Source organism: Dipteris shenzhenensis, chromosome 31 (assembly GCF_047967505.1).
Source record: "Dipteris shenzhenensis isolate YYH24624 ecotype China chromosome 31, Dip_SZ_1.0, whole genome shotgun sequence".
NCBI classification, from domain to species: Eukaryota; Viridiplantae; Streptophyta; class Polypodiopsida; order Gleicheniales; family Dipteridaceae; genus Dipteris; species Dipteris shenzhenensis.
The window spans coordinates 16,789,380-16,807,049 of record NC_141626.1 but is presented as its reverse complement, the minus strand read 5'-3'; the positions used below and the strand labels follow the sequence as shown (position 1 = coordinate 16,807,049).

The following is a 17,670-nucleotide window of genomic DNA, read 5'->3' as shown; positions in this document are numbered from 1 at the left end:
AAAAGAGACCTTAAGTCCTAGGTTAAACTTCAATGTTATGGGTAGGTGGTTAGAGATTTTTAAGGGGCCACTTGAGGTGGCATACCCTTAATGCATCCACCATGGATGGAGGGGATGAGTGCCACACTGGTCTAACTAGGGTGGCTTTGCTACGTATCACAAGCATGCACTCAGTATCTATCAGAAACCTATGCTTTCCTCTTCAAGCAGATCACGGGAATAGCACCATACTTTTCCTCCCAGCCAACTCTGCCAAGACTCACAAGCAAGAGAGAGATAGCTGTCATCAAAATCACGTAAAAATCCCCATCCTTCTCTTCTCTCACTAGCCTTGACAGACCCCAAATCCCTAGATAGATCTAGATGCCACATGTCATCCATATAGGGCCTTCCTAATGCAACATTTCACCCCTCTCTTGGGATGCATTTAATTCCTTGCCCCTAGGCACAATCTTTGCACTAGGCCCTTGGTCTCAGATCTATCTAGTCTGGTGCTATCAGCCCTCACCTAGGACCTTGACATTAAATCCCTCCCGATCATTTACATAAAGCGCAAACACATATATTACAGAGATAGATCCAATAAGGGAAATGTCGACTGATTCTTCCGAGGTCATGCTACCTCGGCTAGAGCGTAACAGTATCTCTTTCAGTCTAGGGCAGCAATCAGATTTGAGTATTGCATCGTGCATGTGTGTTAGTGAATTCGGATTGGACACATTGTGTCAGTTCCTTTTGACCCTGATCTTTCTGAAATGTCAAAGGGTGGCTTCTTTCTGACACCACCTCAGAGTTTGCTTTGTAGTGGGCTCATTGTATGGTTGCAGTTAGTTGCCGCAGTTTCTAGTGTGTGAATCCCTGCATCTATCTCAGGAGAGCATTGTGGCCAGTGATGGGATTTCTTTCTTGCAGCAATTCAGTGTATTGGTTTCAGTGTGTGTGGAAGGCATTTCAGTCTAGAAGGCCTCACCTCTGTTTTCTTTTAGTTGCAGCAGTACTTCAGGATGGAACTCCGAGGTTTTAAAGTCCATGGGATCCATGGCAGCCTTTAGATTTATCATTTCCCGTGTTTATTGTTGTATGACGAGGGACAGTAAAACATCTGATAAGCTTGATTGACATGGAACGAAGCAACCTGGCAGCTCCAATGACGGTTGGTTGGTGGAAAATTGCTATAGCTTTGCTCTAAGGACCGGACCTGCCTTTCTTTTATGAAAATTGCTATAGCGATTAGTGAGTCACCAGTATGTAGAAATTTCTTTAAACGCGAAACATGAAAAACCGGGTGCACCTTACACCCCTGTGGCAATTCTAATTTATAGGCTACACTGCCTATTCTCTTTAGAATTAACCACGGCCCACAGTATCGAGGTGATAACTTAGCACACTCTCCTGAAGTCAACGACTTCGAGTGCGAAGGAATTCTGAGAAAAACTTTTTCTCCTTCTTCAAATACTCTTATAGACCGATTTTCATCCGCATACACCTTGGCTCTATCCATAGCCTGGCAGATATTAGCTCTCGCAAGTGCTAGCATCTCCCGCATCTGAACTACAAAGTTCGCGGCACTAGGCACTTTCTGAGGTACTCCAACTATAGTCGGATTGGCTGGTCTATAACCATAGTTCAGCTCAAATGGACTGAACCCGGTAGATGAATGTTTTCGATCATTGTAGGTAAACTCCAACAATGGCAACCACTTGTCCCATGTATGTTGCCTCAATGACACATATGCTCTCAGCATATCCTCTAAAGTCTGGTTGACTCTCTCCGTCTGACCATCCGTCTCAGGATGATCCCCACTACTCATTCCCAACTCAGTCCTTAGTGTCTCAAATACCGCTGTCCAAAAGTGACCGGTAAACCTGACATCTCTGTCTGACACTATGGATCTAGGTAATCCATGCAGACGGAATATATGTCTAATAAACAAATCCGCTACTTGCGGGGCACTAATAGACTCTCTAGTCGGAATGAAGTGAGCCATCTTGGTTAGACGATCAACCACCACAAGGATAGAATTATACCCTCCTTGCGTTGCAGGTAGTCCTACAATAAAATCCATGGAAATGCTCTCCCACTTACTTAGTGGTATTTCCAAGGGCTGTAAAAGTCCGGGTGGCTTCACCCGCTCGGCCTTACTTACCTGACACGAGAAACACCGTGTCACATATTCATGAATATGCTTTTTCATCTTTGGCCAAAAGAAATCTCGCTTCACGAGATCATATGTCTTCTCGACACCTGGATGTCCCGCACACGGGCTATCATGGCATTGTCGAATGACTCTCTGCCTGAGATCATTCTGACCAGGTACTACAACCTTGCCATTTCTAACTAGCATACCATCCCTTATGGTATATCTTGCATAAGTTTGGCCTTTTCTGGATGCCAGGTCATCCTTTTCACTTTCCCCGGGTTTTAACACATGAGCTTTAGGCCATAAGCTCTGGACAAACTCGTCCACCTTCTGAGTTTCTCTGATCTCGGCCATTAGAGCACTCTCTAATACCGTGAAACTCAGGTTGTGCATAATGCGAGACAACGCATCAGCTACCTTATTGTCTTTTCCTCTTCGGTACCGAATCGTTAAATTAAACTCCTGCATGAGCTCTGCCCACCTAGCTTGGCGGCCCCTCAAGTCAGGCTGTTTACAAAAATGTTTCAGAGTATCATGATCTACATCCACATAAAACTCTGAACCATACAGATAATGCCTCCATGTTTTCAAAGCATGGATAACTGCATACAACTCCAATTCATGAGTTGGCCAATTCCTTTGAGAGGGAGAAAGCTTCTTGCTTTCAAAGGCTACTGGCCTTCCCTCTTGAAGGAGGACTGCTCCTACCGCAATGCCACTTGCATCGGTTTCTAGGAACAACGGTTTCTGGGGATCAACTATTTTTAACACCGGTCCTGAGACCACAGCTTGTTTTATGGTGTTAAAACTTTTGTTGATTCTGTCCCCAAATAAAAGGTACTTTATCTGAGGTCAGATCAGTCAATGGTGATACTATTTCGGAATATCCTTTGATATGCCTTCTATAAAACTGGACAAATCCCAAGAATGATCGCAACAACGCGGTCAGACTCTGAGGGATTGGCCAAGTTAGTATCGCAGCCACTTTCTTCGGATCCATTTCTACCCCCTGTGGAGTAATTATGAACCCTAGATACTCAAGCCTAACCATACACAGTATAGTTTTCTTTTTATTCACATAAAGACTGGCTTTCCTCAAAGTACTGAACTATCCTTAAGTGTTCACGATGCTCAGTAATACTTTTACTGAATATCAAGATATCGTCAATAAAATGTACTACGAACTTTCCGATATACGGACGTAGTAAATCGTTCATAAGCATGACGAAGGTCGCTGGAGCATTGGTAAGTCCGAAGGGCATCACCAAAAACTCATAATGACCAAACCTGCTTCTAAAAGCGGTTTTATGCACATCCTCGGCTCTAATCCGGATCTGATGATAGCCGCACTTAAGATCTATCTTGCTGAAAATCACGGCTCCATGTAATGCATCTAGCAAATCATCAATCCGAGCCATCGGATACCTGTGCTTAACAGTGATATTATTCAATGCTCTGTAATCTATACAGAGGCGAAACGTATCATCCTTTTTCCTCTTTAATATCACTGGTGAAGCAAAAGGTGAGAAACTTGGTTGAATCTGCCCCAACTTGAGGTATTCTTCCAGTTGCCTACGCACCTCCGCTTCTTCAGTAAAACTCATTCTATAGGGAGGTCTATTTACAGGTTCTGCCCCCGGGATCAGTTCAATCTTATGCTGAACTTTCCGCTCTGGAGGTAACCCATAAGGTAGTTCATCCCTAAAGCATTCAGAGAACTCCTCTGTTATAAGATTAGCCAACTTGGCCATCTCATCACTTTGCGTAACATCAGTGCTAGTCGAAGAATCATTCACCGACTCTACCGATGCGGTGCAAAGGTATAAAAACTCTACTTGAGCCTTTCTGATTTCCATTACGGAAACCAACGGTCCCTGAGGTATATCTTTTCCACCTCGCAAGACATAAAGCACATCATTCATCTTGAATTGATATACGTGCTTTTTCCAATCAATGGCTGGATTCTTCCTAGAATGCCACGCCATTCCCAGGGCTATATCCGCATGAGCAAGCTTGGTTATTTCAAAATCAAGCTTCTCAGTATAGTCCTGAATCTGAAGCTCCAACTGGGTAACCCTTTGGTCCCATACTTCAGTTGAACTTCCATCAGCCATCCTGACTGTATACGCATAGTCAGATGGACTTGTCTTTAATTTCAGCCTCTTCACGAGCTTGGAGTTAATCACATTGTGAGTTGACGCTGAGTCAAACAACACAATGACATCATGACTGGCCACTTGCCCTTTCATTTTGATTAACTCCGTATCATTGAAGGCTGTATACCCCGTTGCTGCGGGCTTAGATAGGATGTTATCAGGTGCACTCGTCACTAACTTAGTAACAGACACACAGAACAAACAAGGTACTAACCTCTGAGAAGATCCCGCTAGCTGAATTTGCATCTCTTCCGCTCTGGGACTTCCCTGCATCTCCACGTCGCACTCTGAGATCACCATCTCAGCCATCCGACGGTCTTTATTACGTGGACAATCTCTCCACTGATGAGGTTGAAGGCAACCAAAGCATAAGCCTTCTCTCCTTGCTTTTTCCCTTTGTTCCGGGTTCAAGGGAGACTTAGACCAAGCCCGGGCTGCCATTGGAGTTACTTTTCTCTTCACTCCAATGGTGGTACTTGGTTTAGGAGTTTCAGCCGGTCTCGCCTGCTTGGCTTGACCACTCGGCTGCGAACCACTCCCTTTACTAGTCCACTTCTTCTTAAACCCAGATTTCTTCGGATACCCATACTGGGTTCCGACCTGTGCAAACCCACTTGGCTTGCTGCCCTTGGCATCCTCGTAGTTCAAGGCTATAGCTATTGCATCATCTAGCGTGTTCGCGTACTTAGCCCGAACTTCCATTTTTATTCGGTCATTCAATCCAAATATGAAATCTTTCACTTGGATTGATTGAGGCAGGGGTTCGTCAACCTTCATTACACTCTCTCGAAACTTATCAGTGTATTCTGCCACTGATAAATTTCTCTGACGCAGGTTCCTATATTGATCCCAAGCTCGGGATGCCTCGTCAGGAGGTAAGAAGTGTTTCCTGAACTCTCTTTTAAACCCCTCCCAGGTAGTGGATGCTATACCGTCTTTTTGTTGTTTAATCCACCACCGATCCGCCGCCTCACTAAACATATGGGTGGCCTCGCGGATCTTTTTGATGTCATTTCTGATCTCACAAATGGCGAACGCCTCGTCCCATTTGTGTAGCCAGGTCTCAATGACATCGGAGCTACGGTCGTTCATCTGACCAGAATACTTTTCCGGTCTATAATTAGCAATGTTTGGCACCTTAGCCTTCCTAGGCTCGACCGTATGGACACTAGACTCCGGTTCCATTGGAGCCTTTCCCTTCTCTTCTCGAGAAGGTCTGGCAGACATACTCTGGAGTGCTCTCCTAAGTTCGGACTGCCCTGCATTGGCTTGTAACTGCTGTGCTAACAACTGTTGCAAGGCATCTTCCAGCAATGCAATCCTGCCAGATAACGTATGAGCTACTGGGCGCGATCCCTGCTGGGTCGGCCGGACTCCTGATTCACCAGGGTCCCTCCTGGAAGCTCCTTCTTCTGCTTCCATTTGTTCAGTAGGTGTTTTGTTTTGGGGCCTTTTTTTTTTTTTTTTAAAAATAAACACCCCTAGAACACTGTATTTACAAACTGATGCAATTCAGTGTACTGACACTCTGAACACAATTCCCTATACTAGGGAATTCCTGCAATCCCACATTCACACTGATCAAACATTTAATACAAGCATATCTCACAGATGGCGCTTTTCCCTATACTAGGGAAATTCCTGCAATCTGAGTCCGACTGAAACACACAGGCATAATCTGTTCAAGCATAATTTATTCTTGCCATAGCATCATCAACTGCGACCTCTGATGACCAAGAAAATCTAATTGCTTCCGACAAAACAGGAATAACGAAAACCAAAGGAAAATAGATGGAGTGCTCCCTGGAATTCGAATCCGGCTGTTTGCAGCCTGCACGTACGGCCTGCTGGCAGTTCTAACAAATCATCCGTACGCTGACTGTATGCGCGCCAGAGAAACAGTCGACTGCTGTTACCAACTGTTCTCCACGGGTTTCCCTCCGTCAGGTCCGATCAAACTATGCCAAGTGCGGGAGGGCTACACTTAGACCCCTCGTCGTCACGTCATCGTAGTCCATCGCATGGAGGTCAGAATCAACGGAACCCTCCTGCGCTCTTCCTCCATCGTTTCGTCGAGTCACCTGCGTATCCCATTCCAGGTCTTCCGTTGATCCGCCGTCAATCACCGACTGCCCACATCGAAGGATCTTCCTGTCATTTAATCCTTGCTTACGTAGGTTCGTTCATAGCTCAGCGCCCTTACGATGGATACCAACTATTACGCATCGCCTAGCCTGTCCAAGGTCTTACGCTCCACACCTGTCCCCTTTGGACTCTCCGCTGATCAACGTCGACGGGCCTTACTAAATAACATCAACAGTCTCACTTGAAAAGCCTCCGTTTGCTAATTCGTCGATCGGCGCTCCGCAGATTCTTTTTTTTACGTCCTCTAACCTAGGCTCTGATACCAATTATCAGAAACCTATGCTTTCCTCTTCAAGCAGATCACGGGAATAGCACCATACTTTTCCTCCCAGCCAACTCTGCCAAGACTCACAAGCAAGAGAGAGATAGCTGTCATCAAAATCACGTAAAAATCCCCATCCTTCTCTTCTCTCACTAGCCTTGACAGACCCCAAATCCCTAGATAGATCTAGATGCCACATGTCATCCATATAGGGCCTTCCTAATGCAACATTTCACCCCTCTCTTGGGATGCATTTAATTCCTTGCCCCTAGGCACAATCTTTGCACTAGGCCCTTGGTCTCAGATCTATCTAGTCTGGTGCTATCAGCCCTCACCTAGGACCTTGACATTAAATCCCTCCCGATCATTTACATAAAGCGCAAACACATATATTACAGAGATAGATCCAATAAGGGAAATGTCGATTGATTCTTCCGAGGTCATGCTACCTCGGCTAGAGCGTAACAGTATCTCTTTCAGTCTAGGGCAGCAATCAGATTTGAGTATTGCATCGTGCATGTGTGTTAGTGAATTCGGATTGGACACATTGTGTCAGTTCCTTTTGACCCTGATCTTTCTGAAATGTCAAAGGGTGGCTTCTTTCTGACACCACCTCAGAGTTTGCTTTGTAGTGGGCTCATTGTATGGTTGCAGTTAGTTGCCGCAGTTTCTAGTGTGTGAATCCCTGCATCTATCTCAGGAGAGCATTGTGGCCAGTGATGGGATTTCTTTCTTGCAGCAATTCAGTGTATTGGTTTCAGTGTGTGTGGAAGGCATTTCAGTCTAGAAGGCCTCACCTCTGTTTTCTTTTAGTTGCAGCAGTACTTCAGGATGGAACTCCGAGGTTTTAAAGTCCATGGGATCCATGGCAGCCTTTAGATTTATCATTTCCCGTGTTTATTGTTGTATGACGAGGGACAGTAAAACATCTGATAAGCTTGATTGACATGGAACGAAGCAACCTGGCAGCTCCAATGACGGTTGGTTGGTGGAAAATTGCTATAGCTTTGCTCTAAGGACCGGACCTGCCTTTCTTTTATGAATACTTGCTTTTCTTAGGACAGCATCATGTGTGGAATGTATCTGCTGTAATGTTGTCCGTTTGTGTGCTCTTTGAAATGCTGGAGGCAGTCAGTTCTTATGTTTCTAGCCAGTGATCCAGCTTCTGCAATCCTTGTTGAGGACCAGTTAGTCATGAAATACTATCGTGCACATGATGCCTACCCTCCTTGTGCGGTGATACTACCTTCTGAGAAGGTGAAGTCTTAATGTTTACCCATCTGTCTGTCACACCAGATTTTCTTGGATTGTTTAAGTGAATAGGGCAACGGAGGGATGCTCTGTGAGTATCTGAATCTATCCAGTTTTAATAAGATCTGGATTGATAATATTGGTCAGTTTACATGAGATCATCTTTTAATTTTTCCTTTTTGGGACTAGGAATGAAATGGAATTCCTGATTTTATCCATTTTTTAAAGGCACAATTGGTAGTTGGTAGCTTTCATAAGAAGCTGTTTTCGTGTAATATGTTTCCTCTTATTATTGTTGAATTAGGGAAGGACATCATGGGGGTCAATTTGATAAACGAGTAAAACCTGTACCCAAGTGACTTAACCCAGATCACAAAATTGAAGGTCTAGCTATATATATACATGGTTAGCTTGTCCTGTTATGGAGGATCTCTTAGAAATCGTAGAATGTTTCGAATGCTCCTTGCAAATACATTAACTTAACAGGATTTCTAGAATGCTCGCAAACTTTCTCCTGATTAAATATGATGTTTTCAATGTGTGTCACTTATCTAATTGACGAATTTCACATCATGTATGAAAATGACATTCTTCTGGAGGATGACTTTTTTCCATGCTGGTCGGTCTACCTAGTAGTATAGTCCTCTGAATTAAGGAAGCTCATGCTGCTTCATCTTTCTGTGAAAGTAGATATCGGGGATTGTATGTGCAAGCAATAGTATTTAATCTGAGAATATTTCTATCAGAAATTGAAACTCAGGATTGAAGATCCACCTCGACGAAAGCATATGGTGTATCTGGGAGGCTCGGTGCTTGCTGGTATTATAAAGGTACCATACCTTGGTGAAAGTTCCTTTATGCTTACTTGCTTGATTTTTCTTGTTTGTTCACTTTTTCTTAGCAAGTTGGTGGTCTGACTGCAGAATGCACCTGAACTCTGGATTAGTAGAAAAGAATACGAAGAAGAGGGATTCCGATGTCTTCAGAAATGTGGACAATCTTAACCAGCCAACATACATTGTATTTTTATGTTGTCTCCTTAAATGTAAATGCCTTTCTAAATGATTATCATATCAAGTTGTCCTATTTTTTGTTTGTGGAGTGCAGAGTTTTTAGTGTCTGTTGTGAATGTTATTGTCATGCCCTTAAGGATTTCAAACTAGTCAAACATGATAAATCAATACGACCGTGATTTTGCGATTCAACATGCAGACCTATTTTCGATCCATAAATAACACAAGTCTTCGAATATTTATAATCATGGTGATAGGGCTTCATTTTGAAGAAATTTAAAAAACAGAAGGGATATTATCAAGAATGCCACTGCATTATCAAAACTACACATGCTTGCTAGGGATGGTCTATGATCGTTGTAATCATGGATGCACGAGTATCACCAAGGTCTTAGTATTGGCATGAGTTCCGTAGGCTTTTTTCTCTTCTATTACAATCGTTTTGGGTTTTGGAGGTATTTCACTCTCCTCTATAATCCAATTAATTAGTCTATCTCACACCTCGATTCGCCTTAATTTTGACACTTACAGCAAGCCTTATCGTCACAGGCCGCGCTTAATCACAGGCCTTATCGCAATTAATCTATTCGCTCCTCTTTGCCTCTCTGCCCTCACCCTGCTCCCCCTCTCTGCCCTCTTGCTCTAGGGGGTTGGTATTTATAGGCGCCCAAGGTCGGTGCATCAAACTTACTCGGGAACTCGTTGGCTCTCCGGTAGTGCAGAAGAACCTTTGAGACGTTAATTTTTGGCCCTCTCGCCTTGCCTTAATCGCACCCTCTCGTCTCGACGACTAATTAATGGAATTTGTTTTTGGGAACGTTAGGGCCCCCTATTTTTCAGACATGGAAAACTAAAATAGTTCCTAGGCGTCTCTTTTGCCAGCTTTTTCAGCAAACAAGCACATTCTTTATCACAAGAAGCATTGTCAAGAAATATTCGACATTAAACCCAAATCGTTGTCAACTCGTTCTACATTATTCACGATTGAGTTAATGAATTTGCAGATTTTATGCATTGACTATTCTGACAATCAAGTTTTGGGATCGAGATTTTCCTTGTTTTTGTTTAGTTTTTCTCCTCGATTGTGGTTCAACGCTTCGCGTCATTACTACATCAAGGATTACAGCACCGATTTGAAGTGGAATTTGGCTATAAAAGCAACCTTGGTGCCCTTGTTGCTTGTAGCCGTTCCTTTAACTCCTCAGATTTTCATATAAGCTCTTTGATTGGCTTCTCTTCCATTCAACTTATGTTCTTCATCTTCAACTTCTGAGACATCTTCAACAAGTTTTGAATTTTCTTTTCAATTTTCACAAACTTGCCCCTTGTTCAGTGCAAAAAGAAATAGCAAAATTGTACCAAATGAAATACCCTCACAAAAGATACTCCACGAAATGTATAATGCGGAAGATTTACAAAAGTATTGTGCATAACAAACCTTGTCTCTGAGTTTGCCTCACTCAGGATTGAACGATACTGCAGCCACAACAAGAACAAAGAATGGTCAAAAAGAGAACGGATACACTTTAAACAAATTAAAGGCTCTCCTAAATTCTCATGCGTTTCTTGTGTACATTAACGTTCTCTTGCAACCTTAAAAGGGTCAAACAAGAATATAATACATTACTAGAATACCATTGTATTGAAAGTAACTATCCTTTTAAAAATAGAAAAGCCTTTGTTCATTTTTTCTTGAAACAACTTAATGAGAAGATGTTACCTACTTTTTGTTTGAAGAACATGTCGCTTGCTTCAAAAACACAATATACCTCCATGTTGAATGCCATAGAAGTGCACCTAGTGTCTATCAAAGTATAATATGTGCTAAAATTCATGAATTGAATTACGAGGGACAATTTGGGTTGCATGGAATTGTTGTCAATGTGTTTGTGAATGTGTGGACAAGGCTCGAAGAGTGCTATTAGGTTTTTAACTGATGAAGGGACATCTCTAGTCGCTCTTAGATGCAAGTTGGGGTAGAACCGCAACTGTATGAGTGGACTTGTATGACCAGTCTTAACAATGCAAGCTTTGAATAAAGTTCTTTAAAATCCATTGTAAAGGATAATAAAGTCAAACTAAACCCGCTATGGATAGAGCATATTCCATGCTTGCAAGGTTTAGACAGTCATCATCATTTCTCACAAACTAGAACCACACTACTGATGCACAAGAAGACTTGGCGACTGACACTTTGATGCATGAAATATACTCTAGCCAACAAGTGGTGGACTTTGAGGACAAAACCATTGCAGTTGCTCCTGCAGAGGGTTTCTCACCATTGAGCATCTTTAAGGATAAATCTTGTGAGGAGATAGCATTTCCCACATTGTTCTACAATTGTGCTCATCAATACCATATTCATGGTCGCACTTTTTACTAGGACGTAGCATGATGGGAACTCACAAATCAAGATAGGTGATTTATTCTTTGTATAGAGAACCTATTTTTCAAAACAATCAAAATTATGGTTGGTACTTGCGAAAGGCTCAAATGAAAGGGCAACCATTGCATGCTAGAGACGCCATGATTGACACGAATATAGACAAACTCTTTCAATCAAAAGTTGGTTATCGTGACTTCACTGTCAAAAGTTGGTTATCGTGACTTCATTGCCTTGAGGATCATTAGACTACAAGGAGAAGTTGAAAAAGAACTTTACCATGTTGCAACCATTAGGTCCACCAGCCTTTTTCCTCACATTTTTTGCAATTGAGAGACTATGGCAACCTTTGATGGCTTGTCTCACTGAGTTACAAGAAAACTCTCTAGTAGAAAGAACAACCACTACATCAAAGCATAATCAAATTTTGACTTGGTCAAATCTTGTGGGTACATCACAATACTAGCCCATAATTTCCAAGTACTAAGACAACTCTAAAAAAAGACTCCACCATGATAGGGAAAGTTTTAGACGATTTTTTTGTGACTAATCTTCAAAATGGAGAAAGCCAGCATGACCATGGGCTCATTTGGATAAATGATGCTCCCATTTATACCATTTCCTTCAACCAAGAGATAGAGGAATTTGTGGACAGTTACATTACTGCCACAAACATCTGTTGTCTTGACTTGGAACAAAGACAAATTCAAATCCACCACCATCGCAAAACTTGCAAAAGAAAGGGCAAGAATGTATGTTTAGATGCCCTCGACCACCTATTCGAAAAAAACAAATCTTGCTGATGCCAATTAACCAGGGCTAGTCACAAAATGTGAGCAAGGAAACACAAAGCAAATTGCTGATTTTCTCACCTTGCCTTCAACAAGCCAACTTGATCTTGACCACTTCTTTGAGCAACTTGGAATGTCCGAGGAGGAGTAAGTGTCAACTCTGCGTGTGAGTATCTCACAGTTAACAATGTTCTTGCGAAGGCAACCCAAAGACATGTTCACTAACAACTTTAATCTGACACTAAAATTATGGGGAGCGAACACAAACATCCAATTTATCTTGACCCTCGCGGAGTAGCCTCTTATTACACTTCATACACCACTAAAGTTGACAAGCAGACCAAAAAGGTTGTAAAAGCTGCAATGCAACATTGTTTGCAAACAAATGAAACCACCACTGAGTGGCTATGAAGAATAGGAACAAACTTGAGCAGTACACCCAAATATCTCCGTGAGGTCCATCATTTCACATACACACTCATACTAAATGAGCAATGCTATTCTTCTTTACACAAATTAAATCAAGAAAAATGTCTGATACTAGTGGAATATAACTCATCAAGAAAAGGGTTTCACCAGGTTCCAAAGTCCACCTTATTGGAGCTATTGTAGTAGTAATGCGGATTGGCTTATAATTAGGTTTTTTTTTTTAAAGAAGAATTGTTGTGATTTATAGATTTTTTTCTTTTGTGACTTTATCATCTATAGATTGACATATTTGACTTTATCATCTATAGATTGACATATTTGTATATTAGGAGGATGTTGTTTGTGCTCAAAATGTATGACTCACACAAAGAAGAATGTATGTAATGACCCATAGGCTCCAAACATTAGCCTCCATGCTATGTCATCGATGGTGGAGAGATTTTGGTGCCATGTAATAGGCGCTTTTGACAATGTCATTGATACTTTCCTCTGTATAATATTCTAATTCAAAATAAATCTTTAGTATAGAAGGATGACTTAATGATGTACCAAGCCCACTTTTGATGTGCGCTAGCACACAAAAATGGGCTTGGAAAGTGGGCTTCAATTTCTCACTTGTAGTAAAATCAATATAATTATGTCAAATGCCTCATATAATTATAATTGTAATATGTGCACTACAATGCTGACACAACAGTGCCATATCTCTCATCAAATTTTCATTCCCAATGATATCCGATAAGAATTCATTACACAAGCCTTGTCTCATTCCACCACAAAAACACTTTCTGCATTGCCCCTTTCCTTTGTCTTGAGACTGATCCCACCTTTTACTTTTGCACTTCATTGTCATCCACATTCTCCACTATCTCTAGTTGTTTTATTTCATATTAAAATGGATCTACATAGTAATATCTGAAGTGGAGCAAGCTATGATGACCTCTTTAAAGTGGGTCGCTAACCAACAAAGACTTCACGATGAGTGCAAGTGTAGACTTGAACTAGTGACACAATTATCAGAAAGATGGGTTCTCCGATCAAAAGCACTAGCATAGGGAAGATCTGGTGAAAGTAAAACATTGCCAAGAGGAAATAAGCAACTTGACTGCGAAATCAACAAGAGCTATACTCCTTGCTCAGCACGATCAGGTCAAGAGGTCCATCTAAATTCGATGCCATTGTACAAAGAGAGTGTGATTTTCAAATTCGAACCTTTGAGTCAATGCTATTCTTTCTTTTTTATTTTTATATCGAGCATGATGCTGTGTTTCCTTCTAAAAAGTTAAACTCTCTCTCTCTCTGCAGAATGTACAAAAACTTGGAGTGAATATATTTTAGCACCATCACCTCGAAGTTAGCACCTAAGGTAGAAATGGATCATATATAGGCATAAGAGAAGAAAGAAAAAACATAGATTTGAATAGAAATATCACTTAAGTGTAGGGAATACAAAGCTTTTTTTTGCTCTTAAAAATGAGTGTCAAATTAGTAGTACTTTTAAGCTCTTAACTTCAGTTTTACAAAAACCTAATAGAGTGTGAAAAGTTTTGAATACTTAGATAAAGTTCAAATTTCCACAAACCTACTCTTGAGGTTTAAATATCTTAGGGGGACATTTACGATTGATCATAGTGGAAATTTTCTACAAAAGCGCAAAGTACCATATGGATTGTGGCAATGGAAGTAATCAAAGTTGACCAAAATCAAGGGGTCATGTAGGAGGGACAGGTTTGCTAGGAAGAGGAGGAGGAGCATGAACAAAGTGTACATGTGTGTAATCCAAATATCCCCCCCCACACATGTATTGCGTATCTTAGGAGAGGAGAGGCTCGATATGCCCTCCTCCCCACCTATTGAGTACACAATAGGGCGTCTCTCTTTTCCTTCACCCACCCCCCTCTCCATTCCCCATCTCCCTTCTTCCTTCCCCCCTCTCTTTTCCTTCCTATATGTGACCCCCCCCCCCCCCCCCCCAAAAACAATAATTCCCTCTCCCCACCTATTGAGTATGCAATAGGTTAAGGGGGCCCTGATGCCTACACCCACCTTGCATGCATATGCAGTAGGGGACCTTAAATGCCCTACTCCTCCCTTTTCCTTCCCCCTCCCCCACCCCCTCTCCATCCCCTCTCCCCTTCCTCTCCATTCCCCCCTCGTCTTTCCCCTCTCTTTGTCCTCTGCGTCTCTTTTCCTTATGCCCCGCACCCCCCACCCTCCCTATTCCTTATCCCCCTCCATTCCCATATTCTCTCTCCCCTCGCATATAATGTATGAGTAATGGGTTCCTCGAAAGGCCCCCCTCACCCTCTCTTTTCGCTCCCCCACCCCCTCTCCATCCCCCCCCCCCCCCCTTACCCCCTTCCTCTCGATTTCCCCCACCCCCTCCCTTCCTCTCTATTTCTCTGCCCCATCTCCATCCCCCCCCCTCTCCTCTTTTCCCTCCCCCACACCCTCTCTTTTCCCTGACCATCCCCTCTCCTTCCCCTCTCCTCCTCATATTATCTATCCTCCTTATTGTCTATCCCTTTCCCTCCCCCAACCCCTCTCCTCCTCATTGTTTATCCCCCATCCCCTCTCTTTCCCACCCATTAACTCCTCTAGATTAAATTTTTTACTATTTAGAAAAAGTTTAGCATTTTCTAAAACATATTAAGAATTTTATTTTTTGTAAATCTGATACAAAAATGAGGGTTTCTAGGGTTTAGGGTTTAATGTTGTTGGAATCAATGTTTCAATAGTAGCAAGGCCAAAGTAGTAGAAAAGGGCAAAGGACCATAGGGCGAATGACCAAGGGACCAAAGGAACGAAGGACAAATGATGTGGTAGAGGCACATGTGTAAAAGAGGATATATATATGGTTGCTACCTTGTTTGAAAGGTAGCTTTGAAAATCATAGGCATACAATATTCATCATTTTTTTATTTTTCTTTGGTCCAATTTTGAAAATGGATTTCACACAAATCCCAAAATATTGAAGAGTGTGTTCCAAAACTTGTGCCACATTTGACAAGTTGGTTATTATGATCATTGATCAGATAGCCAAGGTATGATGGAGAAAGATGTCACTACCAAGGTATGATGGAGAAAGACGTCACTACTAAAAGAGAAACTGAGAGCTACTTCACAAAATGCAAACGGAAAGGTTGGAGGGAAAATGCCCCTATCAAGAATGAGGCATATCTCTATCTCCCTCCCATTCCCAGTGTGAACCTCGCCCCACCAATCAACCACATGGTAAAGATACTAGTAATCAACCACATGGTAGAGATATACTAGCAATCAACCACATGGTAGGGATACTGGCAATCCTAACTATATTGCTAGCTATGATGCCCTCATTCCTATAGGATTTTAAGCTTCCACTTTTGGAGCTCTATGGGGCCATATGAAAGGACCTAAAGCTCTATTTAAAGGAAATTGAGTACATGTGCCCTATCTCAACCATAATAGAAGGCGTGCATTAAATGGTATACCTAGCATGACATTTCAAAGGCCGATCTCAGACTTGGTATGCTCGGCTAAGATCCGAATCAATCTTAGACTAGGACAGATCTCAAAATGGCTTCATCAACAAGTTTGGGACAATGGCTGTCTAATGAGTGCTTTCCCAGTGGGACTTGCTAGAAGAAGGGTTGGCTCAGGTATGTCAAAGTGAGGAAGTAGAAAGGTAATTAAAAGGCCTTCAATTCTTTGTTCTATTATTCACATAACACATTGAGAAACAAATTTTCCCTACATAGTTGAAATCATGTAATATGATTTTTCAACATTAGTGTGTGTTAATAGATAGTGAGATGGATGTTTTATAAGTCTAAGTTAAGATCAAGCTAAGGAAAAAGTGACCAGGTTTTACATCAACACTCTCAATCAAAGTATGCAAGAGATAAGACTTAAGGGAAGAGGCCTAAGAAGAAGCTTTATTTATATGCCCTCCAATTAATCATACTTCTTCTTTGGCCCCTTCCCTTTTATCTCTTACATACATGACATAAAAGTATCCTTTTAACATTTTGGCAAAAAATTCACAACATAATCTAGACATATTTTTTGAGGATTCCCTCACATGAGCGTATGGTAGACTCATAAGACTATCTTTCAAAAATACAAGGAACATAAAAATCCATCTTATGTGATTACAAAGTGCCCACAAAGCTATAGTAACCTAGTTTTTCATCCAAGTAGGATTCAAAAAAGGTTTCACAGCAAAACTCGCTTTTAAAGTTTTGAAGTATACATAAGTGTTCTACATATAAGAATTTTTTGTTGGTATCACTCATTCAGGACTAGAGCCACCTTATAAGTATAATTTAGACCTTTGAAGGTTCCTATGATATCACTCAATCCTTGTATCAAAATAAGGTTGAATTTGATGTTTAACATCATTTTAGGTCCCCTAAAAACTCATGCTACTCCATAATATCATGTTGAAGACATATACAAAGTGTCAAGTGGTCTTTCTTAAATACATTTTTCTCCTCATGGGATGCAATTTTCTGTTTGTATCCAAATAATGTATAAGGCAAGATGGTATGAAGAAATCCTCATGGGTTGTGAACCCTTCAAACTAGAATAAGAATACCAAAACAAAGGCATACATGATAGTAGAAACAAAGGTAAGAAGGAGGAAAGTGCTTGAGAAACTCCAAACAATGAAGCGCATCATCAATAAATGAATAAACTTGCATCAATTAATATCTTAAGGAGGAGCATTCATTGGTGCATAAGTTGTACTGCCTTTATTTCAAAAAATGATATCTTTGTAGAAGATCAAATGTATCTTTAGCTTCTTAAAAACAAGCACAAAAGATGAAACAAAGGAATTTTTAAACTTGGGTGAAACAAAGCTACAAAGAGGGGCAAGCTATTTATTCATGCTACATTGGTCCAATGTAGCATGAATAAGGGAATAAAGTATCTTAAGCTTATATCTTCCAAGTAGAACAACACTTGTAGCATCCACTACAAAAAAAAGGATCTCTTTCATCCAAACATGGTAGAAACAAAGCTAAAGAGAGAGCCAAATTATTTGAAAAGTCATAAAGGACCAAAACAAAATGGAAGGAAAGTACCATGGATAAAGGAATCAATCCATGTGAAGCT

General features: G+C 41.4%; 1 protein-coding gene across 1 annotated transcript in view; it reads left to right on the top strand.

Moving 5' to 3' along the window:
* ARP2 (actin related protein 2) overlaps positions 1–9,132 on the top strand; it is a 101,953-nt gene extending 92,821 nt beyond the window's left edge. The window contains exons 14-15 of the mRNA XM_087369699.1: positions 8,701–8,784; positions 8,878–9,132. Coding sequence (XP_087225825.1) covers positions 8,701–8,784; positions 8,878–8,958 — 165 coding nt within the window. The 3' untranslated portion in view covers positions 8,959–9,132. The remainder of the gene's footprint in view (positions 1–8,700; positions 8,785–8,877) is intronic.
* Positions 9,133–17,670: the final 8,538 nt, after the last annotated feature.